Source organism: Chenopodium quinoa, unplaced genomic scaffold, assembly GCF_001683475.1.
Source record: "Chenopodium quinoa cultivar QQ74 unplaced genomic scaffold, ASM168347v1, whole genome shotgun sequence".
NCBI classification, from domain to species: domain Eukaryota; kingdom Viridiplantae; phylum Streptophyta; class Magnoliopsida; order Caryophyllales; family Amaranthaceae; genus Chenopodium; species Chenopodium quinoa.
In genome coordinates, this window is record NW_018742204.1 from 1648988 (window position 1) to 1676417 (window position 27430).

Consider the following 27430-nt stretch of genomic DNA (forward strand, 5'->3'; position numbering starts at 1 on the left):
TTGCTCCATTTCTCCATGCGCGGAGTTTGAGAAGAAATTGGAGAAAGTAATAAAATATGTAGGTAGTGAGGTTGGTGAAATAATAAAAAATGGTAAAAAGCAAAAGCAGTGGAGAAATTGAAAGAGAGAGAATATGAAATTAATAAAATATGATATTTGTTGGATCCACTAGGTGAAAGAAATAAATTAAATATTGTATAAACTTTCCAAATAAAAAAATAGAGCAAGTATTTAAAAACGACCGGAAAAAAAAAGTGGGGCAAGTATTTAAAAATGGAGGGAGTACATATCTAAAGACTTGAAAATTATAGCACCATGACTTCATGAGATTTCAAATTTGATCCCGCTTTTGTTGTTGATATCTCCAACATTAAGAAGCTACTTACTGCTCTTGATCTTTAAAAGACCGATTACGGTTGCTGATGGTATACCCTTTGAATGTTGCATACCATAATGGTGGAGAGGAAAAAGAGGCGGGAAGATGATTTCACAAAGTAATTTGTGTTTTTTATTAAATGATTTAAGTATCAAATGCGACTAGAATATTCCCTTCAGCCAGGTTTCAGTCTCCTCTTTGCAACTTTTGAAAGTTTAGTCTCCTACGGAGTTTTTTGGGGTGGTAAAAATCAAATTTTAAATCAACTAAAACAAAAGGGTAAGTCACAACACCTTGCAAATGGTTACTGTACAGACTGTAGTCACTGTACTCTGGCAAAATAGACAAATGTGTTTAACTTTGCACCTTGGTTAGCCTAGCATCCATGAAAAACTTGGTGCGCTTTCTTAAACTAAGAACCATATATTATTTTAATCTATTAGGGTACACTAAAGAGGGAGTTGATTGCTATAACATTATTTGAGCATCTCTTGTTCAACTATAAAGAAGCTAACAGGATGAAACAAAATTTTCCAGTTTTTCCTCAGAATGTACAATGACAAAAAAATATAATTGAATATGACTGGTTAACAATTGAGAGCCGAATTTGTTTCATGCTGAAGCTGTGCCAAATTATCAACTGTTTGCGAATTCGCTGTCTTGAGCTAGGTGTTCAACTATATCGGTGAAAATGGTTATGCTTGCCAATATTTAAGTAGCAGCATAAAATAAATTTGATTTCAACGTCGCCAAAAACGTCCTTGCTGTTTCTGTTCTTGCATTCGCCTACAGCATTAAAGAATTAAATAAATTTCTCTTAAATGAACTATTAAGTTATACCAAATAACAGAACAATTTTTCAGATTTATCCAGCAAGAAGTCCATAATACCAAAATAATTGGTCAATGAGGTTGTAAATTAAAGTAGAAACAAATTGCAGCAGGAAGAAATAAAGATAGAAAATCGACTTTTACACAGCAAGGAATAGAAATAATTACTGAACTGTTTAAAACCCGTTTTTTGGAAATCGAAAACTGACCCGACCCAATTTTTTCCAAAACGAAACTGAACTAAACCGAATTTGTGCAAACCGTTACTAACCGTACCCGTTATCAAGACAAACCGTTACAACCCGAAACTGAAAGCAACCCAAACCGATTACGTTTAAACCCGATAGTAACCCGACCCGTTTTAAACCAAAAACCGTTAAAACCCGATAAAAATCCGATAAACCTAATCGTTCCAACTCGTAACCCGTTGTGACCGAACCGGTTATAATCTGTAACCCGTTGTGACCGAACCGTTTACGACCCGTAGCCCGTTATGACCAAACCGTTTAAAACCCGTAACCCGTTATGACTGAGTCATTTACAACCTGTTACCCAATATGTTTATGATCTAATCTGTTTCAACCCACTACTCGATAAACCCAACTTATTTATGACTTGGCTTGATTATAACATGACTCGTTCCTACCCATTATCTGACTAATTCGACTCGATAATCATCCGACTCAATTTTAACCCGATATGATTTTGATTAGAAACCCGTTTCAAATTGGGTAAACTCGTTTTCAAACCAACCAAGTTCAATCTAAACCGATTATAACCGAAACAATAATGGTTGGACCCGATTTCACCCAATCTATTTTGAACCGAAACCCATTTTCGAATCGACCCAGTTAAACCCAAACTGATTATGACCCGAACCAATTACGACCCGTCCTGATTAAGACCCGAACTGTTTTTAACCGAAACCCACATTAAATGGGCTAAACCCGTTTTCAAACCGACCCAGTTCAACCCAAATTGATTATGACCCGAACCGACTAAAACCCGACCCGATAAGGACCCGATCCGAATAGAAACTGCAATTAAAAAAACCAAACCAAACTGACCCGATAATTTTCAAAACCGACCCGCTTATTATTTCAATCCGTTATAAACCGACCCGTTATAACCCGAAACTGATAAACCGAACCCAAACCCGAACTGTTTAACCGAATTGACATCCCTATCAATATATGAATTAGAACCAAATGGAAATTGGACATTGGAAACTGGAAATTCTGACTCGGAACCAGAACCGATTAAGGGTACTTGTCTTGTAATTTACTTACTAACTTTTTGCAGATGGTTGGTCACTAATTTACAATGTTTACAACTCGCAAATAAAACAAACTAATAGTGGAGTAGTTGTTAATACATATATTTATAATTGTAATTTTGATATTTATTATTTAAAAAATAAGTTAGAATTGGTGAATAATTTGAAATTAAGTGATACTTTTATAAGGTTAGAGCGTACCCTACATGTTCTGGCTCTAAAAAATTGAGAACCGGAACCTATTGCAATAGGTTCTCCATTTTGTTACACCGAACTGAAGTTCCTAACACGTTCCGGTTCCGATTCAGGGTACCTTAATTTTTTGCTCACCCCTATATATAACAAGGGCCAATCCATGCTACACATAGCTTTACTAGCTAAGTCACAAAGTTCAGGTAGTCACCAACTCCTACCGTCTGCTGTACCAACAGACAGATATGACACTTTTATGTATTTTGCAGTTCCAATCAGTCACTGGTCTTCTAATAAAAGTAGTGATATCGTAGCAACATCTTAAACAAATTGATCCTCTCAGTGACTCGGTCAGAAGCACGCAACATGACTCATACAGATAATGCAATTACAGATATCTTTTTGGCAGAAAATTCCAATGCTGATAGAATAATACTAGTGAAAAACTCAATTATTTGCAGCATGATTTGTCATCAATTATGTTCAACTGCCATATTCCACAGAGTTTTCAGAATAACATCTCAGAATTTTTCAAAGACAGGAAAAAAAAAGACTCACATTCATGATGCAATGGCTTACAAAATAATTTTTTTTAAAAAAAAAAAAAAGAAAGAAAGAAAAAATGACATTTGATAATAATGACTTAGCTTCAAACTCGATACGAAAATATGGTAATTATATAAAGGGAGGTATAAATAATTGAATATCATGGAACTACAAAAGTACCAAGTAAATTTTTGTCTGAAGTATTATGAAAACACAAACCATTACTCCATCAGTGTCACTTACCTCCTTCCCCTATGATATTTTGATTATTTTTCTTTTCTTTTCTTTTTTATTCCATTTTAAGTATTGTTGAGCAATTCTCATTGGTAACCTATAAGTTTGCCGATTATTATTGGTTGACAAAAACATTCAAAACATCACATAGAGCTATGTGTTTTTTTTTTTCTAATCCCTCCGTATTTTATTACTTGCTCCATTTCTCCGAACATGGAGTTTTAGGAGATATAGTATAAAATATTATTGGATTTTTCTTAGCTATGCCCCTAAGGTAGTCGAGTTTCTAAGAAGTACCCATGCTTTTTCAAATTTCTAAGTTGTGCCCCTCAACTCACTACCATTAATGAATGGTATCCTCCTTGGGACTTCCACGTCACCTAAAGTTAACTATAAATTTAATAACAAGATGATAAAAGGTAAGGAAATGATACGAAAAAGAAATCTTAACCACAACAACCCTAATAACGAAAACTAAAGCCATGAAATCACACTCTCAATTAATTTTTAAATAACTAACAAGGGTACATTTTAGTATTGATAAGAAGTTGAAGGGCACGGCTTAGAAACTTGAAAAAGCATGGGTACACCTTAGAAACTCAACTACCTTAGGGGTATAGCTTAGAAAAACCCAATATTATTATAAGAAGGACAATGGGGTTGGTTGAAGAATGCATACGCTTTCACCTAATCTAGAACGATCAAGAATTAATCAGAATTCTGAGTTGGAAGTTTGTTAAAATTCAGTTTTGTGGGAAGAGGGTAAAATAGTAATCTATGGAAAGTTTGTTATGAGTTTGTTATTTTGATTCTTTCTTAGCTGTTAGTTGGCTTATTTGGGTATTAATAGGTGTTTGGGGGAGGCATCAAAGAAATTAATTGAGAAGTTTGTTTTGAGAGGGCACCTTCCTCTCGAATGAAGGCCCCTAAATATTTTAATACTCCGTTTGATAATACAATCTATCCTTTGGTTGCCAATTTTCTACCTTTTTTCTAGCTTGTAATCTTACTGTTTAATCTCTAGCAAATATTAAAATAAATCTAAAAAAAGTAAAAGTAAGTATAAGTAAAGAGGAGGGAGAATATGAAAAATATTACAATATGATGTGAGGGGACAACTAGAGGGGAGAAAAATAATAAAATATTGTTAAAAGTTTTTTTTTAAAAAAAATATGGAGCATTTAATTAAATATATCCGCAAAGGAAAGTGGAGCAAGTAGTAAATTACAAGAGTATTAGTTATATACAGCATTAAAAATGATTTTTTTGATGATAAAAAAGTTAAATAATTAACTATGGTAATATATATATATATATATATATATATATATATATATATATATATATATATATATATATATATATACTCCCTCCGTTTCACATTACTCGCAACAAAGTGATTTCTTTCCTTTTTTAGTAAGTTTTTTGTATGATTTTACAAAATTACCCTTACTTATTTTCTAAAACACCCTAAGTAAAAATTCTGATTTTATATTATTAACTTAAACTCTAACATTAATTAACTTAAGAATTTCCACCTAAATCAATCCTCTTCCCTCTCATAGTCTCATCAATCATCCCAACCACCTTCATCATTCAACCACCCTCATCATTCAACCACCCTCATCATTCTTTATCTTCTTCAGTTCTTCCTCATCCCCATTATTTTTCTCTCTCTTCCATCATCATCAAATTTTTTCATCTTCTTCCTTATCCCCATTAATTTTCTCTCTCCTCCTCTAACCTCATTCTCAAGGTTTTCAAGATCTTAGGGTTTTGTGGGTTCGCGGGATCGGTGGGTGCGCTAGCTTGGTGGTCTGGCTAGTGGTGGTGGTGGTCGTGAATAGTTTCGTTGGGTTGATGGGTTCAAGGGTTTCTGGTTTTGTGGGTTCAAGGGTTCGTGGTTTTCTGGGTTCGATTGTGGGTTTGATTGGGGTTGTTGCCTGGGTTCGATTGTTGGTTATGAGTTTTGATTATTGAGGGTTCGTGGGTTTGGTTTTGGTTTTGGGGTTTTGATTGTGCTGGGTACGGTGGGATGCTGTAGGGTACGGTGGTTTTAGGGTGGTACGGTGGGATGCTTCTGGGTACGATGGGGTGCTCCGGCTAGGTAATGTTGGGTTTGTGGGTGGTGTTGGGTGCGTCGGTGGTGATGGGTTCGTTGGTGGTGGTGGTGGTGGGTGGTTTAGGAGATGCTAGGTGGTGGTGGTGGTGGTGGCGGGTGGTTTCGGTGATGCTGGGTGGTGCTTGTGGTTGGTTTCGGTGATGTTGGGTGGTGGTGGTGGTGTGGTAGGTGTCGCTGCTGCTTGGTGGTGTCGGTGGTGGTGGGTTATTTGATTTAATTAAGATTGAATTTGTTTTTCCTTTTGTTTTTCGGGTTGGACCGATTAGTAGTTAAGCATATATCCTTATGTTTCAATAATCATACTTTCAATCTTTTGCCTAGGAGTCCGCAACATTGTCCTTTGTTGCGAGTAATCCGAAACGGAGGGAGTATATATATATATGTATGTATGTAATTTATATGTATATATGTATATATATATGTATATATATATATATATATATAAAGAGGAGAGAACATAAAAAATATTACAATATGAAGTGAGGGGACCACTAGTGGGGAGAAAAATAATAAAATATAGTTAAAAGTTTTCAAAAAAGGAAATAGAGCAAGTAATTAAATAGATCCGAGGAAAGTGGAGCGAGTAATAAATTACGAGAGTATTAGTTATAATTAAAAATGATTTTTTTGATGATAAACAAGTTAATAATTAATTGTGGTAAATTATACTACCTCCATTTCTTTTTAGTTGACACGTATTCCTTTTTAGGAAGTTTTTTTTTAGTTGACACGTTTTCTTTTGTGGTAACTTTTTTACCTTGCATTTACAAGCTACCCCACTTGCTTTTTCCTTCTCTCTCACTCTCTCTCCTCTCCTTAATATATGTGCCTAAATCAAACGCGTCAACTAAATAGAAACGAAGGAAGTATAAAGGACGACTTATGTAAAAACCCTCCTTTATATAAGAACCAATCTCAGCCCTTTATTAGTTTTGATCTAACCATCTATAATGATCCTTTAGTAATGGTTTCTTAATTTTGAGGTGTTCATATTTAGAACATAGAAAAAAATTTACAACATAGAAAAAAAATCTTAAGAACATAGGAAAATTTTTTGAACATAAGCTGAAAAAATTAGAACATAAGAAAATAAATTTAAAAGATAGCAAAAGTTTAAAACACAAGCAAACAAAAATTTAGAACATCAGAAATACAATTTAGAACATAAGTTGAAAAAATAAATTATAGCACAAGAAAAAAATTTATAACATAAGTTCAAAAAATAATTTAGAATGTAGGAAAAAATTTAGAACATAAGCTGGAAAAATAATTTAGAACATAAGTAAAAAAAAAATATATATATATAGAACATAGGAATACCTTTAGAACATAGGACAAAGTTTTGAACATAAGCAGAAAAAAAATTTAGAACATAAGGTGTTCTTACATAAAAAAAGGGTTCTCATATAAAGAGGGTTCTTACCGGATCCTTACGAAGGGTTGATCCCTTTTTATATAAGAACCATTTCTTATGTAAAAACACATTATATTCTAAACTTTTTCCTATGTTCTAAAATTTTTTCTGCTTATGTTTTAAAGTTTTTACAATATCTTAGTGTAATTTTTTTCTACTTATGTTCCAAATTATTGCCTATGTTCTAAACTTTTTTTAGCTTATGTTTAAAATTTGTTCAAATGTTATAAATTTTTTTTTTCATCTCATGTTCTAAAATTTTTCGTATGTTCTAAATTATTTTTTCAACTTATGTTCTAAATTTATTTCCTATGTTATAAATTATTTTTTCAACTTATGTTCTAAATTATTTTTCTTATGTTCTAAATTTTAGTTTGCTTATGTTCTAATGTTTTGCTATGTTCTGAATTTTTTCCTATATTCTAAATTTTTTTCAAAGTTCTAAATATGAACTCCTCAAAATTACAGAAATCTCATTACTAAAAGATCATTTTAGATGGTTAGATCAAAACTAATAAAGGGTTGAGATTGGTTCTTATACTACCTCCAATTCAATTTACTCGCAACAAAGTACAAGTTTTCAGAAACCAAGGCAAAAGATTGAAAGTATGATTATAAGAAAATAAGGGTATATGCTTAACTATTAATCCAACCCTCCCAAAAAAAAAAAAAAAAAAAAAAAAAAAAAAAACCAAATTCAACCTTAATTAAATTAAATAACCCACCACCAAGCATCACCCAAACCACCCACCACCACCACCTAGCATCACCGAAACAACCCACCACCACCATCCAGCATCACCAAAACCACCCACCACCACCACGAACCCAGCACCATCGACGCACCACCACCACCCCACGCACCCAGCACCACGAACCTGTAACCCAGCACCCCTCGAACCCAACAACCTCACGAACCCAGCAACTCGCCAAACCCACCACCACCACCACCCCCGCACCCTACACCACGAACCCGTAACCCACGAACCCAGCACCCCACGAAGCACCCCACGAACCCAGCAACCCACCGAACCAACCCACCAAACCAACGGAACCTACCCACAAACCCACTGATCTGAAACCACGAAACCCTACCCACGAATCACACCCACAACGCCACTGATCAACAACCCCTGCCGCTCATAACACCACGAAGCCACCATGAAAATGGGGTTGGAGGAGGAGAGAGAAAATTAAATGGGATGGGGGTTTAATTAATTAAGCTTGGGGTTTAATCAAGTGAAATTAGAATTAGCAGTTTAATAAGGTTATTTTTTTTTTTAAAAAAAAAAAGGGTACATTGGTAAATTATCACCCAAAAACATACTAAAAAGGGAAAGAAACAAGTTTGTTACGAGTATATTGAACCACCCAAAAAAGGAAATTTTTGCGAGTAAATTGAACCGGAGGTAAAATAAGATTGGGTTCTTATATAGAGGAGGGTTCTTACATGAGCCTCTTTGTGTGTGTGCGTGTGCGTGTGTGTGTGTGTGTAACTCCCCAAACCATTGTCGCCAACCTTTCTTTATCCTCAATCTAAATTCCCTTTTCTATCTCCACAACCTCTTCCATGATGGCAAAAATCCCCACCACCATCACAAACAAAGAATACTTTGGCGTCAGATTGAGGTGTTAATACTTCGTTCATAATCAATCAAACCCATCCTCCACCATATTCTTTATATCAACATTTTTATTAATCAAGCACAATCTATTCATCATATTTTTGTTTAAGAACTTAACCTTCATATTTCTAAAAATCGGAACTGATTTATCCCTTCGTTACCCTCTTAAGCCTTAAAACATAGATCTGTCCCAAATTCATTGTACGTAGCTAATGTCGTTTCTTTTATATTTCCCCCTAACTTAATACACAAATGCTCCCCCCCCCCCCCCCTCTTGCCTTAAGTATTCATACCTCATAAGTAATGCACTAACACACATTATATTTCACAGGTTTTACTATCAGTAGCCTGAGCAAAACAAGCAAAAAAACCAGTTCTCTGTAACGGAGCAGAGCTACAGCGGTAATGTCAAGTAGGCAATAACCAGTAATAAGTTGGCTATTGTAAGGTGTTGTACAAGTGTAAAAATAAAGAACAAATACAACACAAATTGAGGATCTATCGACAGTTTAGTCATGTTGTAGGTTCACAAAGTATTCACAAGAAATAGTTATATAATTACAGAAGAGGTAAAAGGATCATAGTCTGTAATATCTTTCTGCTATAAGTTTCAATCATGGCTTAACTAGGGTGTGAATGTCAGACTTCTGATCAGTCTGCAATTCTTAACATAGATAGTATTTGATTGACTCCATTTCAGTTTTTAAGGAATAAGGTAAGAAATAACAATCTTAAAAGAGACATGAATCTAATAAATAACAGACGAGAAAGACTAACACAAGATAACTATATCCCATTATGACTTTTAATTTGATTGGTCCCCTCAACCTCACTTCACTTTCCTCCATCAATTGTTAACATTTGGCGACAAGACAACTGTCATCATATTTGGAGTATTGTGGCTAAGAGACAGATCAAGGAGATAATTTTGGGTACATAGAAAGAGGAGTCCAACTTTTCTTATCACTGTGTCATGTCCCAGGTTTTAAAGAAAGCCTCAGGCATATACCAATATACGAAACCAGGCCATGTCATGACATCACATTGTCAAAGTTGAGTCCAAGCAAATGCATTACTTAATTTATGAAATATATATATCAGCAATTAGAGTCACACATAGTTACAAGGTTCATAACAAACCTTTGGTGCTCTTTAGAGCGTTCAATAAACTCCTTCGGAATATCTTTTCCTTTATAGGATGCTAACACCTGGCGGATATCTGATGGTCCACTCCGGGCTACAACTGCAACCAAAAAAGCCAACAATTTAACAAGCTGAAAAACTGACTAGTAAGCAAACCACACTTAAAAGATGTTTGACATAGCATAAAAGCATACTCACATTCAAGAAATGGAAGAAGATCCAACAGAGTAGTATCATCCACATCATCACTTTTCCATGGCTTGATTTGGACACAATTATCAGGCTGAAGACAGTTCTCTAGGGCATGGCCACTAATATAAATAACCCTTTTAGGATCACGGTTCAGTTTGGAAAGGTCCTGCACAATAAATAGAAAATTATAATCCTCCTATAACCTTTACAATAATGTTTACGGTACAGCCATGAAATTTATAAATCATGATAGTCAATTGGATCAGTCAAGATAAACTTCAGAGCTGATAAATGTATACGGCCTTGTGAACAGGAAGATATATTTATCTAACTGGACTTCCCCAAGAATTCCTTTTTAAGATGACATTCTACAATACATTACAAGGCCTAACTCCTCCACTATATAATTAATGGAGGCTAATTGTGGTGGAAACTCCAAAGAGATTATAAAGTCATATGTTAAACAAACAGCATTTCACATATTCACCACATAAGGAGCACAGAATTACACTTCTCAAAGTTCCACCACATATGTACTTCTCATCACAAGGTTAAGAAAGTAAAGTCATGAAGCCTACAAGAATCAGATTAACCAAAAATCATAAACAACAAAGCAGCTAGTTAATTTCATGGTATAGAATAAGAAATTAGAAAGGAGAATGTTTTAGTTCATTTTATATTTTTATTTTAAAAAGGGGGTTACAAGTATACAGACATGCTGAGTTTCAATGTACTCTTATAAACCACTCACCAGATTGGAAAATTATTAAAATTAGTTTGGAAATGGGAAAGCTATATTGGCTTAATTGAAGCACACAAAACATTACAAGAATGACCTATGATTCTTGTAAAAAAAAATTAAAAAAAAATGAATGACCTATGACATACTGGAAATCTGAAATTTGATCAATTGAGTTAGCTCAAAGATCTTACAGTAATTCAAGTCAAGTAATCAATCGGATGGTATTTATGAAGTAGAAGTTTGGAAAAGGTCAATGAAAGGACAGAGGTAGAGGAGCAAAACGAAAAATGCAAGGTAAAAAAAAAAGAATAAAAAAGAAAGAGAGAGAGAGAGAGAGAGAGAGAGAGAGAGAGAGAGAGAGAGAGAGACAGGAGGGTGGGGGGAGGGCGACATACAACTTATGAAATACGAAACTAAAAAATTTTCCTTGAACATGGTAGCCTTAGAGGGGGTGCTAATCGTGGTGTCTTTAGGGGAAGGGTTTTGGGTTTTGGATTGCCGATTTTAGGTGGGTGCGGGGGAAGAGGAGGGGGTGAGGTGGTCGGAAAAGTGAAGGGAGGAGCAGTGGGAAAAGAGAGAGGAAAGTGGTGGCGAAAAGTGAGGGGAAGGGGGAGGAGTGGGGCGGATGGCTGGGTGCGGTGGTGGAAAGATGACGGAGAAAGAAAGAGGAAGGGGCGGGGTTGCAGAGGCCGGAAAGGGAAGTGAGGGCGGGACGGGACAATGGTCGGAAAAGAGTAATGCACCTGAAGAGGAAGAGGAGGTGGCCTAAAAGTATGGAGAGGGGAAAGGGGATAAATATGTATTTTAAAAAAGGGTTTTTCTACATGGTACCCTCTAATTATCGCGTTTTCTATATTGTACCCTTCTAAATCGAAACTTCTACACGGTGCCCACAAATTTTATGTATTGTTTAATATTTTCCCTTTATAAGCGTTTTTGTTCATGATAATTAACTAGTAGTTAAATTAACCACCCACCTTAGTTAATTGCTAATTTATTAAAAAGGACATAAATACAAAATAAAACCTCATTCTGATCAAACCCCTCAAATTCCTTCTCTCGCGCGCCCCTGTTTGATTGAAAACGACTATCTCATTGAATTCCCAATTGCTACAAACCCTAAGATTTTTACTCGAAAATTCGAAGCTAATAAGGATCGATTAATATATACAATAACATATATATCCAGAATACTTCTTTGCTTTTTTCGATCAGAAATTTTGGTGTTCTTCGTTGAGGCAAAGGTATGATCGAACAATTTTTTTTCATACAAAATTGATAGTTAATTTTTTGTTATCTTATGTTTACAATAATTAAAATTGATTACATTAACCAAAAGAATTGGTAAATTTAACAATAGTAGTTCGTTGTTGGGTTGATTACCAGTGTAAACTTCTTGCATGTTTACTTTATGTTTGCTATGTTGAATGTCTAAATTTGTTTGAGTGGAGTTGTAGTTTACAAGTATATATTGAATTTTATGGTTTCTTGTCAGCAATTTAAGTTGTTTGTACATGGTTTGTTTACGAATTTGATGCAAAATGGATAGGAGGGTGTTAAGAATTAATCATGATGGTAATGTTGTCGATGTTGTGGTTGATGATGTTGATCAATGTGTGCTACTTGATGTGATCAATGATATGTGTGATGAGTTCTCAAAGAAAGGTTTTGTTTTGCCCCTGTACCCAAGCCTATACTATTGTGCTAGGCAAAAAAAAATTGACCTTACGGATGATAAAAGCTTATTGAAAATGTTTGAAGATATTGGGAAGAAGAGTATTGATTTGTAGGTTGGTTGTTTGACACAACCTTCTTTCATTTGGAATTTGGCAATGCAAGTGAAGGCGAACAATACACCAACTGTCCAACCTAATACCTCACAACCTAGCATTAGTAGGCAGAAAATATATGTTCGAAGGTTACCCGCAATGTTGGAGGAGTTATCAACTTCTCCACCTCATATTTTTCTTTCACAAAATCAAACAAATGTGACACTTGACACTCTTGAAACTCCTCCCCACATTAAATATGATGAAGCCATTCCTATTTCCCTTGATGAGTTTGAATCCTTATCACAAGTGAACAACTCACCACTACCCGACCCAAAAGTTACAACCACAAATCTTAATATTGTTACCCCAAAACCTAAGTCATGTAGGCCTTGTGTTTTCACTCATGGTAAGAAGATGCCCAAAACAACAGCTATCCACAAGGGATTATGGAACCCTACTAATGACAACACAGAGGTGGAAACACAAGAGGTTTCTGGTTCAAGGACTAGGTTTAGGGATAGGGAGCACACAATTGTCGGTCGGGAAATGGTTGAAGTACATGAGAACGGTAGTAGTAGTGGTAGTGAGAGTGATTATGAGTATGAACCTTTAGAGTCTGATGAAGGAAGTGACCAGTTACTTGATTTTGACTTTGACTTTGACGCCGAGGAGAATACAACGGAACTGCTTAAGGAAAATTATGTGGATGGTGGATGGGAACCTTTTAGTGTGAGAGGTGATGTATATGAAGATGACGGTGGGTATTTGTCAAGGATGTATAGAAATGGGGAGGTTTATGATGATGCTGACATTGGAAGGATAAGGTTAAGAGCATGGCAATTATTCGTGGATAAAGACCATTTTAGAGATGTCCTTAGAGACTTTTGTGTGCAAGAGGGATTCTCACTAGTGGTCAAAAAAGCTGATAATGACAGGTACACTGCAGAATGTGCTGATATGAGATGCTCTTGGAGAATTCATGCAAATAAACTGCCAGATGAGCACATTTGGGCAATTAAAAGCATTAGAGAAGGACGTAAATGTGACCCCTTGGTTAACAACCCAATGTGTAATTGTGACTGGCTGCTACTTCTTGAGGACATTAGGTCCAGCCAGATATTAAGGGGAAAGCTATGAATGCTTTGCTATGGGAGAGGTACGGAGTGACTATGGCTACCTCTACAATTTACAAGATGAAGGCCAAAGCGTTGCATATTATTCAAGGGGGGCATGATGAATCTTACAAAAACCTTGTATTCTATTGTGAGTTGATCAGGGATAGAAATCTAGGATCCATAGCTTTTTGTACATGGAAAGAACTTGAAGAGCCTGGGAGACCACTACAATTAAAGTCAATCTTCATAAGCTTTGCTGCATAGTTTAGGGGGTTATTGAATGGATGTCGAGGTGTGTTGGGGTTGATGGATGTCACCTTAAGGGCAACTATGGCGGAATCCTTTTAAGTGTCGTGTCTCTTGATCTAAATAATGAGATATTCCCGGTTGTTGTTGCAGTGGTTGACTCCGAGAATAAGACTAGTTGGTCTTGGTTTTTTCATCACTTAAAGAACATCTTGACTAATGATGGAAGAGATGACTGGACGATAATGTCAGATAGGCAAAAGGTATTGTGTGGTTTTTTTTTTTTTTTTTGTGATACATAATTATTTGCTATTTTAACCTTGTTTTTGCATTTGTTGATCTCTTAGGGTATTGACCCTTCATTGGATGAGGTTTGGGCCAAGGTTCCAAGGAGATACTGTGCTAGACATTTGCGCAAAAACTTTAAGAAAGATTACCCCGGAGTATTGATGCACAAACTTTTTTGGGGAGTTGCAAATGCATGTTGTGTGTTCACATTTAGAAAGTCAATGGAGCAAATTCAAAAGTATGAAGGCTTAGGTGCTGTGAAGTGGCTTAAAGAGATTGGACCAATGGAAAGGTGGACTAAATGGAGGTTTGATCCTCAATTATGCTCAGATAAGAACACAAACAACTTTGTAAAGAGTTTTAATAACACTATAGGCGTTGAAAGGACTTACCCAATCCTGACACTTCTTGAAGGTAATTAATTTAACTTGTGTCATCATATGTAGGTGTCAGAAGAATCGCAATGGTTAGACATGCAACTAGGCAACAATTATGTGAGGATTGGAAAGATGATGGAGTATGTCCTAATATTTTTGCTCAAGTTAGGGTCCTAACAAAGGATTTAAGGCAATGCAATGCATACCCCGCAGGAAGAGGTGAATATGAGGTGTCAGATGGGAGAAGTATGTTTCCCGTATCCTTGAACAATAAGAGTTGTGTTTGTGGTAAATGGCAGTGAGTGGAATTCCTTGTAAGCATGCTATCAAAGCTATTTGGCATGCTAGAAAGGACCCATTGGACTTTGTTAGAGAGTGGTACTATGTGGCTATGTATAAGGAGGCATACAAGGGGAATATTTTACCAATTCCTCACTGTAACCAGTGGCCTGAGCTTGCTGTCCCAAAGTTAATCCCACCTACTATGAAAAGGAGCGTAGGGAGGCCTTCACGTAATAGGAGAAGAGAAGAGGGAGAGCAGAGGACGGGAAAGAGGAGTAGCACCGTTCAATGTAGTAAATGCAAAGAATATGGCCACAATGCTCTCACATGCAAGGGAGGAGCAACACGAAAAGAGAAACTAATGCAACAAGGAATCACATATACAAGTTCAAAAAAGGCAGCTTCAAAGGGGAAAAGTAATGTAAGAACAAGAGAACGCACAAGTAATGAAATGAACATGATTGAACTCATGATTGCAGAATCGCAAGCATCTAACCACATGACGCAACTAGGGTAAGCCATCTGCATCAACCAAGGTCGAACTCAACTCAACCTTCATCAAGTGCTCCTCTCCATTCTACAAGTTGTGCTGGCAAGAGACAAAAGACAAGATAGATTTGGTTTCCCTAATGTGTTGGTCTTATTCCCATGTATTTCCCTTATTCTTGTGGGTTTTGCAATTTGTTAAACCTGGGTGTTTTTAGGATTACAGTTTTAGTAGTGATAACTACTGTGTTTTTGGACTATTTTCACTGGTATAATGGATAATATGATGAACCAAACAGATTTTTATGATTTTTTTTGGATTGCTACTGTCTAAAATTACAGATATGTTTTTTCTGTATTCCTGTTTTGCAACTGGTTTTATAAAATATCAAACCCGATCCTGCATAAACAAAATTGTTCTATAAATCCAGGCATTAACTACTACCCTTTTTTGCAACTGTAACAAAATTGTTCTATAAATCATGGCAGCTGGCATTCTAATCATAAACAATACAAAGTAATAGATAATGAGATATATGCTCTAGAAGTTCCATGTAGGATTCCATCTTAGTATATTATATATGTTCTCAGTTCTTTAATATAAAAGAATACAAAAAAATCACATCATCATCAAAAAAAGGTGCTGAATTTTTTTAGATTGCTACTGTCATGTTTTACAAATTGTTTTTGGATTACATTTCAGAGATAAAAAATCACTTCATCAAAAATGAGAGACAAACAATACAAACATAACTACTGTGTTTTTGGATTGCTACTTTCATGTTTTACAAATTTTTTTGGATTACATTTGAGTCGATTTGACATCGGAGAATGACGATACGGTGAATATGGGGCTGAATTTTAGGGGTTTGCGGGGGAATTTTTTTTGGGTTTTAACGGGGAAGGTTGCGGGTTAGAAATTGGTTGAGGTTGTTTGCTAATTCATTCTTGCATAATTCAGATTTTAATTAGGGATAAGTTGATTGAGAAAGTTTAGAGAAAAAGAGTTCATTTTGGAGAAGAAAAAGAAAGAAGCTATGGAAGATCGTGAGTTTGGGGGGAAAAACAACTAAATTTATCTTATAAAGTTATAACTAAATTATAAGGTTATATTATACTAACCTCTTTTTTTTTTTTTTTTAAAAAAAGTAAAAAAAAAAATTGCTAACCATAGTTAGTAGTCTATTTAAAAGTGTTTTAACATTAACTTAATAAAATGGTTAAAAGTAATTAAGTTACTTAAACTTGTGGGCACCGTGTAGAAATTTGGATTTAAAAGGGTACAGCATAGAAAACGCGATAATTTGAAGGTACCATGTAGAAAAACCCTTTAAAAAATTAAGTTTATAAAAAATATATATATATTGAATAATAATTCTTGGACAAATGAAAACGCAACACGTGGCAGACGACTTGATGTTGTTGTAGGTTAAGTGATCTGCTTGGAAATTAGAACACCCCCAAAGCTTGGATTATTTTGGAATAATTCGAAAGTGGGATTAATAAAACAAGATCGCACAAAGGTCAAATTATCCAAATCAAATTTTCCTTTTACTTATAATTCCTCTACATTTTATCTGATAGTCTAATCCCATAGTAAAATATTATTCAGAAATTTTGGTTAAGGTAAAATGAGAATCATTTCATAATTTGAGGTATAGATCATGACGGGGTTCTAAAGTAGCATCCCCATAATCACAACATCTTCAGCCTAATATCAGGAACAATGTGTTTCCATGTTCCCCACAATTGAGGGTGTCCCAACTAGAGTTACAGAGAGTGATGACTAAGGCATCATTCTGATCTAAGCATGTCTTCCAGAAATAAGCAAATGACAACAAACCCATAGCAACCATTGCTACAATACCTAGATTCATGATTAAGAAGATAAAATGAAAGCCAAACATCTAACAAAAAAATCCAATACAGAACAAAACATTGTTAACAAATTAATAACAGAGAAGGAAAATGGTAAGGGAGGAGTGGAGAAGGAAGACAGATGTTATTTTCAATTCGGAAATAGAAATGTATAAAAGACAACTGACATTTAGCAAGTGACGAAAGCAGAATTATACCTTTAGAACAACAAACTTGTGAGAATAAACAAATAAAGATAGATGACAACTTGACAAGGTAGTTAACCAAAACAAAATGAGGCGTACCGATTATACTTTACGTTAAAAAGAGGAAACCAGGAACCCTCTCATTAAGATGACGTCAAGGTGATGCAAGCACAAGGTATACAACATAATACTACTAAGTTACATTGTTCATGGTTGAATAGAAATTTGTTCAACCAAACCCTTTTCAACCATAAAAAATAATTAAATTTAAAGATAGCCCTAGCTGATTCAAATTGAAAAATAATTCAACCTTGTGTATAGAAAGGAGCAAAGGTAGGTAGATTTCTCTTCTTGAAAATGACATGGATATCAACTTTAAAGTTTGATGTGAACCAGAAAGGCAGAAACAAGATGGTCAATTGAATTTTATTTTACTTTTTTTCAGCAACTGATGAATTCAAAGGATGAGTGCATGATTTAAAGAACAAGTGCTAATAGAAAGAACCCTACCCTATAATATTTCCCATCCTCATATCTTGTCGCAGCCCTAGATAACCGATGAGCTATGCAGTGCTTCTCGTCTAATCTGTCAAGAACGGGGTCCACATACTGCACATGCCAGATACAAGCCAATCTCAAGAACAATTTTCTAATAAAATCAGGGAAGTAGCAGCGAAACAACAGCGTAAAAAAAAAAAAAAAAAAAAAAAAAAAAAAAAAAAAAAATTCACCATTGACAAGTTGTCAGAATACACAACAATTTCGAAATATTGTGCTAGGTGCTCAAGAAAGGCATCACCACCTGGCCTCTTAAATGTTCTCCAGCCCCTTTCACGCTGTAAATAATACAAAGAAAAGAGAAAAAGTTGCTTAGTTCAGGCATTATTTAGAAAGACGCAATTTTCATTTCATTCCACCAAAGGCTAAGAATGGAGCAATGAGATTTTTCCATCTAAAATTACAAAAATACACTCATTAATAATTAATTTTTTTCAATAGAATACATAAGCTCAACTAAAATATAACATCTATACACATAACCATGGTTCGAAAACTCGGCCGTTATGTCGCGAATCGGGCGAGACGTAACGGATTTCCAAGTTGCCATTACGATATTTACCGATTCAGCACGCCGCTTTTCAAAACCCCGCGATAACGGCCGATACGGCCGTTTTTTAAAGAAACTCGGCCGCATCAAGCATTACCTGCAGAATTCGAAGAAAAAAATCCAAAATCTAATCATTTTGACTTCTATTCGACGAGGGTTTATGCTTCTACATGAAACCGATCAGTTTCTTGGTATCCACAGTTTGAATAAAAAGGGGTTTTTTTGTAGTAAAAAAAAAAAGCAATTCATGGGGTAGTTGGGTATGGCTTTATGACAGCTGGAAGTTACCACTTTAATTTTTACTTAGAATTTTTTACGTGACCAGATGACCCCACCATCTTTTCTATTACCCTCTTCTTTTTTTTTCATATCTCACGTGACCACTAGTCCCCATTCCACACCCCTTACTTCCACCTTTTGCCAATTAACCTTTTTTTAAAATTAACCCCCCTTTTCAATTGAGTACTAGTTGAAGTCTTAAAGAGCATACAAGTATACAAGATACAATTACGAAATATGCATGAGTAAGATTTTTAAAAATTACGAGAAAAAAATCAAAACTTAAATTTAAAAAAATTCTTGTGCGAGAACCACGATGCGGTCTGCGATAAACGCATTAATTCCGTTACAGAATTACCGCGACCGAAACTGCATTTTCAAACCAAATAATGTAAATTGGAATACAACTACCAAGAATAAAATTTCAAGTGGCCAAAAGCTAAAGCATAAATCTTACTTACACGGTAAATTGACACATTGCACCAACAACATACTCTTCTTTATAATTTCCTTTTATTAGCCCCAAGAAGCAACAGATGGAGAAAAAGCAGGTTAGAAAATATAACTTCCTCTGTCCCTTTTTATTTGACAAGTTTTTATTTGTGAAACTATTCACAAAGTCTACTCTGACTACCTTCGGTGATTAATAGTTATATGGGAGCTTATTAGAATTATCTCAATGTATACTTTTATATTATCAACTTTCTATAATTTATAATTACTGATAATTAGAGATACTAATCGTTGAATTAGTGCATTGAAAAAAGTGATAAAAAAAGTGCGACTAAAACATAACAAAGAAAGTAGTTCCTCCGTTTTCATTTAAGTTACACTGGTTTCACTTTTGCACAATTCACACACTTTGATGCGGGTGCATGGAACTTAGTGGAGGAGGTCGAAGAAGAATCGCATGTTGTAATTCAAAGTCGTGCTAAGATAAGGTGGTCATGTCTCTAGGTTGACCATCATCATGGCTGAATGATCCTTTTATGTAGTTAAGAATAAAGTCACATGGGTTCTAAGTGTAAGCCAAGAAAGAGAGCTTAATTCAAAGAAGGTCCTCGATAGTGAGGCAAAATTCTAGCTCCCCGCTGAGTTTAGAAGGCAATAGCGAGGAGTGACTTGTTAGGTGGAGCGCTCACTCCTACTCCCTAGAGCAACCGCTCCAGCACCCCTTTTCCGCGTTGACTTTTGATTCCTTTGTTCCTTCATTTTACTTGTTTTTATTTTGCATATTCATCTTGTAATCCTAGGGCTGTAATATTAGAACTCTGGGTTTGTATTGATGCCCTATAAAAAGAGTTACACGTGTTTTTAGATCTCTCTCCTTAATCTTGGTGATTATTTGTGATCTTTTTTAATACTCCTTTGTTTTCTTTATTATTACCTTAATCATGGCTTTACTTGGTGTTGGTATTGATTAAGAACCCTTATTGTATAGATCTTGGTGATTGTTGAGATAAATTAATCTTGTGTTGTTGCATTGGACCTATTGTTTGATGTTGTTCCCCCTTTTATTGATTATTTCGTATCACACTCTGCTTTGACTCTCTATAATGATTTAACCTTAAGAAAAAAATACAATAATGTCAGATTTTGTTAAATTTGTCTCAATTTATAAGTAAAATATCATTTTTTTGTATTTTTTACATATTAATAACAACAAGTACAAGGGATTGACATTACGTAGTGGCAAATCTGAAATTAAAAATGTTGCAACTAATAAAAAAAACAAAGTTGTTTACTAGGGTTGCCAGGAAAGCTTGACTGAACTAGCCAATAGAATTCAACTCAATTTCAGGTGTGCATCAATTTTAGGTCTTACCTTCCAATCAGAATAAACTAAAGTCTCGTTCAGATCCACAATAAGTGTAAATACATGTTGCATTCCAGGTGGCAAATCAGGAAGTAGCTTATCAGACAACGGTTCAGTGAAACCCTGTCATAAAGTAACAAACAAAAAAAATTCAACAAATATGATCAAAACAGTGTTGAACTTAAGAATGATAGGAATTATATTTAAATTTCATAGTTGCTTACTCGAACTTGATCCTCAACAGATCTCCTCCAATCTAAGTAGAGTTCAATTGCTTTGGCAGGCACTAAAATACCAAACAAGATAGAAGCTTATAATTATTATAATAATAAAAGTCTGATAAAGATCAGAAAAATTGCAAAATTGACACACATTACCTTAAATATATTTCAAAGGACACACACACACACACACACAACTACCTCAAAATCAAAAGATCACTGGTCACCATATCTATAATACGCTAGAAAGTCCAATATGTGGCATCTCCTGTCCTCGATTTATAAAACACACAAAGTAATTGTGGAAACAAAAATACTTTTGACGGTATGGGCAAGATTATAGTGTGGGTCCCGTGGGATAATAAGAATCTCAAATATATTATTTTTTTTAATATGACAACACTATAATATTACCAGTACTATATGATTTCTATTTTAAATTACAATGCAGTATTCCTGTCTCATTCTTGTGGACTTGATCATTTCTATGAAACAATTAGGGTCTGCCAAAGACAACTTTTAGGTCAAGCTTTATACATTATGAGATTTGTGACTTCCACCCTATTATCTGATGGCATTACAGTAGAGCTTTGATAAGGTGCGGTCCATCGTGGAGTGGAAAACTCCGAGCAACCTCAGGGAACTCCGAGGGTTTTTGGGATTAACCGGTTATTACCGGAAGTTTATCAAGCATTATGCACAGATTGCCGCCCCCCTCACTGCTCAGTTGAAAAAAGATAATTATGGGAGGTCGGAAGACGCGACCGTGGCATTCCAGAAACTGAAAACAGCCATGACCACGGCACCGGTCTTGGTTGTGCCCGACTTCAATGAAGGTTTCGTGGTTGAGACGGACGCGTCGGGGTACGGTATCGGCGCCGTGATGATGCAAAGAGATAGGCCGATCGCTTTTTACAGTAAGTTGCTAGGGGTCCGTGTGAGGGGAAAATCGATTTATGAAAAGGAGTTGATGGCAATCTCGTTGGCTGTGGCTAAGTGGCGCCACTACCTATTAGGGCGGCCGTTCGTAATTCGCACCGACCAACAAAGCCTCAAATTTTTAATTGAGCAACGGGAAGTTAATGGAGAGTATGAAAGGTGGTTGAGGAAATTGGTGGGATTTGATTTTGTGATCCATTATAAACCAGGGGCCGCAAATAGGGTGGCGGATGCGCTTTCTCATAAGGATGAGGCTATGGTGGTTCGAACAAGGAAGGGAGCAAGGAAGACGAAGACTGAGATGATGGAATATGGGGCTTTAGTCTACTCTTGTTATGTGGATTGGACCGAGCTTGACAGGGAATTGGAGGAGGATAGGGGTCTGGGCCACATTGTTTTGTGCCTAAAGGAAGGCAAGGAAGGGCCCAAAGGATTCCATGTAGAAGGGAATCGACTCTTTTATAAGGGCCGAGTGGTATTATCTAACACTTCAAAGTTTGTTCCATTGTTGTTACAGGAATACCACAGCTCTCCAATAGGTGGCCATGATGGCGAAATCAAGACTTATCTCCGCCTTGCCGCGGACTGATTTTGGGCGGGGATGAGGAAAGACGTGGGAAAATTTGTTCGTGAATGCGATGTATGCCAACGAAACAAGACCCTCACCAAGAGCCCGTTGGGATTGCTACAACCTCTACCGATTCTCGAGGCCGTGTGGGAGGATATTTCAATGGATTTTGTGGAAGGCCTACCGTTGTCACGGGGGTTCGATTCGGTGTTGGTGGTGGTGGATAAATTATCCAAATATGCGCACTTCATTGGCCTCAAGCATCCATTCAATGCCCTTAAGGTGGCAGATGTGTTTGTCAAAGAAATTGTGAGGATTCACGGGTTTCCGGCTTCAATTGTGTCGGACCGCGATCGAGTTTTTATGAGTATCTTTTGGAGGGAGTTATTTAGGCTGCAAGGAACACATCTCCGGCGTAGCACGGCATATCACCCTCAATCCGACGGCCAAACGGAGATCGTGAACAAGAGTCTTGAAATGTATTTGCGTTGTTTCATATCGGAACAGCCCAAGACCTGGGCCCGTTGGTTGTCTTGGGCCGAATATTCGTATAACACTTCCCCCCACACTTCGACCAAAATGACACCTTTTAAGGTTGTCTACGGGCGGGACCCCCCGAAATTATGGCGTATAGGGGCTGGGCAGACTATGGTCAGTAATTTGGAGGAGTTGTTGCTCGAGAGAATAAGAGTTGCGTTTGAACTTAAATCGGGCACAACAAGTAATGAAGGCGAATGCTGATAAACAGAGGAGAGAGGACGAATTTGCCGTAGGGGAAAAGGTGTTTCTCAAGCTACAGCCGTACCGCCAACGTTCACTAGCTAGACGACCATTCGAAAAGCTAGCAGCCAGACTTTATGGCCCCTTCGAGGTGTTAGAGCGGATTGGTAAGGTGGCCTATCGACTTCTCCTCCCGACTGATTGCAAGATCCACCCAGTATTTCATATTTCACAACTCAAGAGAGCCTTAGGAACTTCCACGGGTTATGCAACCATTCTCCCACAACTTTCCAAAGGAGCTATTGGATGTGCGCACCACCCAGCAAGGTTCAAATGTAATCCTCGAAGTACTGCTATCATGGAAGGGTCTGCCGGGGCATGATGCCACATGGGAAGAGTTTGAAGCGGTTAATGCGCGATTTCCCTCCTTCCACCTTGAGGACAAGGTGAAACTCAAAGGGGGGAGTGATGTTATGGAGTGGGTCAGCAGGGTCAACGGCTACAAAGCACCAACTCAGCCACCTATTTTGGTTTACTCCAGGCGCGCAAAACAGAGCAGCAAGGGTCAGTTGTTGAAGGGAAACAATGAGCAACAAGACAAGACTAATTAAGGAAGAGTTAGGGAAAGGAAGCAGCTTCCTTTAATCATGAATGTATGAGTTTCCATTTTAGTTAATTAAGGTCACATGTAGGATCTAAGTCTTGAGTATATGTATTGGAATGTAGTAGGAGAGAGGGTATCCAGAAAATTGAGTGAAAAACACTAGAGAGACTAGTAGCCTAAAGTTACTCAGAGACTCATAACCTCAAGTTATGTTTATCCCCTGTAATTCAATCGTTTAGTAATCCAAGTACTCAAGCATTCGACCTTATTTACGAGCTATCATAATTGTTCATTGTGTAGAAATAAATCTATAACACAGAGGATTGGCAAGGTAAGTTAAGGATCCAAGTAGCATAGATATTGGTTTCAATAGCTTAGAGGATAATTTATTTGACATTGCTATAAGCCCTTAATGTAGTATAAATTATCACACTCATTTGATAATATGTTATATCCAAAAAAAAAAAAAAAAAAAAAAAAAAAAAAAAAAAAAAAACATTATTTTTTCCCTATAAAAAAAAGAAAAATCCAATAAAAAAATTGGAAAAAAGAGAGAAAGAAATATACCAACCACAGCAGCGTAATGCCCCAAAGCTTGAAATTTCTACACAAGAACACATATAGAAGTTTCATCAGACCAGTGTTTGACATCATTAACGATCATGTAACAAGTGTTATTAACATTGACTAGAAAAGATAAAATACTGAGAGAAGATCTTAAATTTTTAATCCCATAAGGATAAAGGTCAAAACACAAAGACCAGTATCTTGTATCCCAAGTCTCCTATTTCAGACATCATTGCCTCAGTGAACCAGACATATCATCTTCCCAAAACACAATCATGTTATATTTTGGACATAACTGAAGTAATACCATGAAACTGTAAAGAATCTAAAAAGCAACCACAAGCTTGTACTCGCGTTGATAAAAGATGCATCATCTTCAATGTGATAAATTTTTAATCCCATAAGGATAAAGGTCAAAACACAAAGACCAGTATCCTGTATCCCAAGTCTCCTATTTCAGGCATCATTGCCTCAGTGAACCAGACATATTATCTTCCCAAAACATAATCATGTTATATTTTGGACATAACTGAAGTAATACCATGAAACTGTAAAGAATCTAAAAGGCAACCACAATCCTGTACTCACGTTGATAAAAGATGCATCATCTTCAATGTGATGATTCGCAGAAGCTCGAAATGCTTTTGTTTTCTCATCTACTTCTTCTAATGTGTATGCTGCAAACAAAAACTACCTTAAATTCTGTATAAATTACAGGACACTTATCTATCACACTAAAATTTACTTATGAAAATTTAATGGATAAAAAAATCCATACTTTAAACAGTGTAAGTTTCATAGTGCTTACATCCCATATGAGCTTGTTAAATGCATTTAGCCCATCACCATACACAATAAATAAACAATATTTTAAAACAAAAAAAATAAAAATAAAAAAGGTGTTCTCACTGATTTTCTTGTTTACACCTTAGATTTTCACAATCTCGTTACTCAACATTGCAATCTATGTGGAACTACTAAGTATCATCGATTCATCAGCCATATGAGAGCTAGAATTTAAAATAACATATTCCGCATTGGCGCATTCTAGCTCTATCGAACTATCATTTCCTGGTAGCAAACAGTTGTTTATACATCGACAATCAATAAAAGAATACATTGTTGAAATCAAAACTCCGCCAATTCAACAAACAAACACGACCTCAAACTACTCCAACAACGCGTAAACTAAACCAAACAGCTAAATATTGTATTCACTGGGGCAGACCCTATACCATGGCAAAACCGGGAGAGGGAGAGAGGAAGTGAGGATTAGAGACTATACAGTAATACAGCACCAGACCAACCACCCCAAAATCGCCGGACTTACTTACTTCTTCGGGTAATGCAGCCTTAATAAGTAGCAGCTGTGCATTTACCAAGCAATTCAATTTGCAAAACCACAACACCAACATAAGTCAACTAAAAAGTGAACCAAAGATCAAATCAAATAATACAAGAATTACTAGCATTAAAATTATTTGACTTATCTTTAAAAAATACAAAAACACATTAAGGAAAACGCGTCAACTAATTTGAAAAGCGATAGAATAAAATAACAAAAGTATCATCGGAAAAAGAGCAATTGACGAGAGCGAACCGTAAGTGGCATAGCCTACAGAAGCAGCAGCACCAGTAATGGCGGCAGTAAGGCCGAATCTTAGGGCAGTGAAAAAAGCGTTGGAATTCTTCGGCGGAGAAGATGGAGGAACTTCGTTAGGTTGAGAAGAAGCAGACGATAAAGGCGATTCCTTGGGAAGATTTGTGCAATGGAATCTTTGGGAGATAATGGTGTTAAGGTTTTTGGTATTGGTGTTAATGGCGGATGATTTTAAGAGTCGAGATCGAAGTATAGACAACGACATCGTTGCAAGTGGTGTTTGGGAAGATTTCAGAGGGGTTTTGCACTAGGGCTTTTTGGAGAGGGGGCGAATAACGTAAAATGTTGGATTTTTTTTCTATATTTTTTGGAAAAAATGTTGGAAAAATTTATTAAACAAAAAATAAATAGGAAAATTTGACATTTGCCGCTAGGGATGTTTGTTGGGCGGGTCAAATAGGAGATCCACCTCATCCCCACCCCGACGGTGATGGGTCTAGATTTGGCGGGTGGCGGGCATGCCAGGGATGAGGATAAAAATCATACCCGTCACGGGTGATGGGGCGGGGGTGATTTTTAAGTTATACCCGTCCTACCTCGCTTGCCCCACCCCATACCCGCCTTGTCCCACCTTATACCCACCCCCATAGTTATATATAATTTTTTATAATACAATAATTTTAAAAAAATTTATACCGTATTAGCGTACTATATCATAAAGAAGTTTCTAGTACACTAGTACTCCATTAAAACACTCAAGATATTTTCACTCATTCACTTCTCTCTCATAAAAACCCTAAAGCCCAATACTACTATAGCTGAAACAACACACAAGCAACCGCTCCTCCAACATTTTAGTATTCTTGGGATAAAATAATTCATAGCTTCACAGATTCTCTATTATGTAATTTTGTAGTTGTTGAAGTTTTTTTTATAAATATATGAATTTTACATTAATATATAGTTGGGCTATAGATTTATAGCAAAAAAATTTATAATTTGTGGTGGATTTGGGCGGGGATTAGGTGGGGCTGTAACGGGGATGAATATCCACGTGGTGTGGGGAGGATGGGGATAAATTGCAGACCTCCATGGGGATGGGGATGGAAATTTAAGGTGGGGATGGGGATGGTAATGTCAAAACCCGATCCGCCCCGTTGACATCCCTATTTGCTACAAAAGAATATTGTGTCACATTTGCTACCTGTTTAATATTTTACTAGTTTTGTGCCCCGTGCGATATTCGGGTTATTTATTGAATTTTAAAATAAAACTTTTTATCTAAAATATAAATGTTTTTTTTAAAAAAAAATTACTCATGGATTAAACCGCTTGACAATTATATTGTAAAATATAAAATATAGTACTAATGCTCATAACGATATTGTAAAATATAAAATATAGTACTAATGCTCATAACGATATAGATATGGGTGGTTAAGTGACGCAAGTAGCATAGTTAGAGAAATTAGGAGAAATCAGCTTAGAGTTGTTACACCTATTTACATATTTTTCATATCATATGGTTATATCGTTTATACTTGTATGTAATAACAGGTTTATTTGATTTTTCATACGGAAGAAGAATGGGATACAATTGTACCACTATTACCCTAATCCACCACTTATAATATAAAATATCGGTATGTTATTGAAAATAGAATTCCAAACAAAAATTTTTATCTTA

At 36.1% G+C, this 27430-nt stretch overlaps 1 protein-coding gene across 1 annotated transcript; it reads right to left on the bottom strand.

Moving 5' to 3' along the window:
* Positions 1 to 783: 783 nt before the first annotated feature.
* On the bottom strand, positions 784 to 26114 carry LOC110700192 (mitochondrial import inner membrane translocase subunit TIM50-like). The gene is made up of 10 exons (XM_021877725.1): positions 25744 to 26114; positions 24732 to 24820; positions 24144 to 24180; positions 20749 to 20810; positions 20534 to 20647; positions 18053 to 18157; positions 17832 to 17930; positions 9957 to 10116; positions 9756 to 9858; positions 784 to 1162 (listed from the first exon to the last, which is right to left on the bottom strand). Exons 1-10 carry the CDS (start codon positions 26006 to 26008, stop codon positions 1117 to 1119), a joined length of 1080 nt encoding a protein of 359 aa, XP_021733417.1. The 5' UTR covers positions 26009 to 26114; the 3' UTR covers positions 784 to 1116.
* Between the last annotated feature and the right edge of the window lie 1316 nt (positions 26115 to 27430).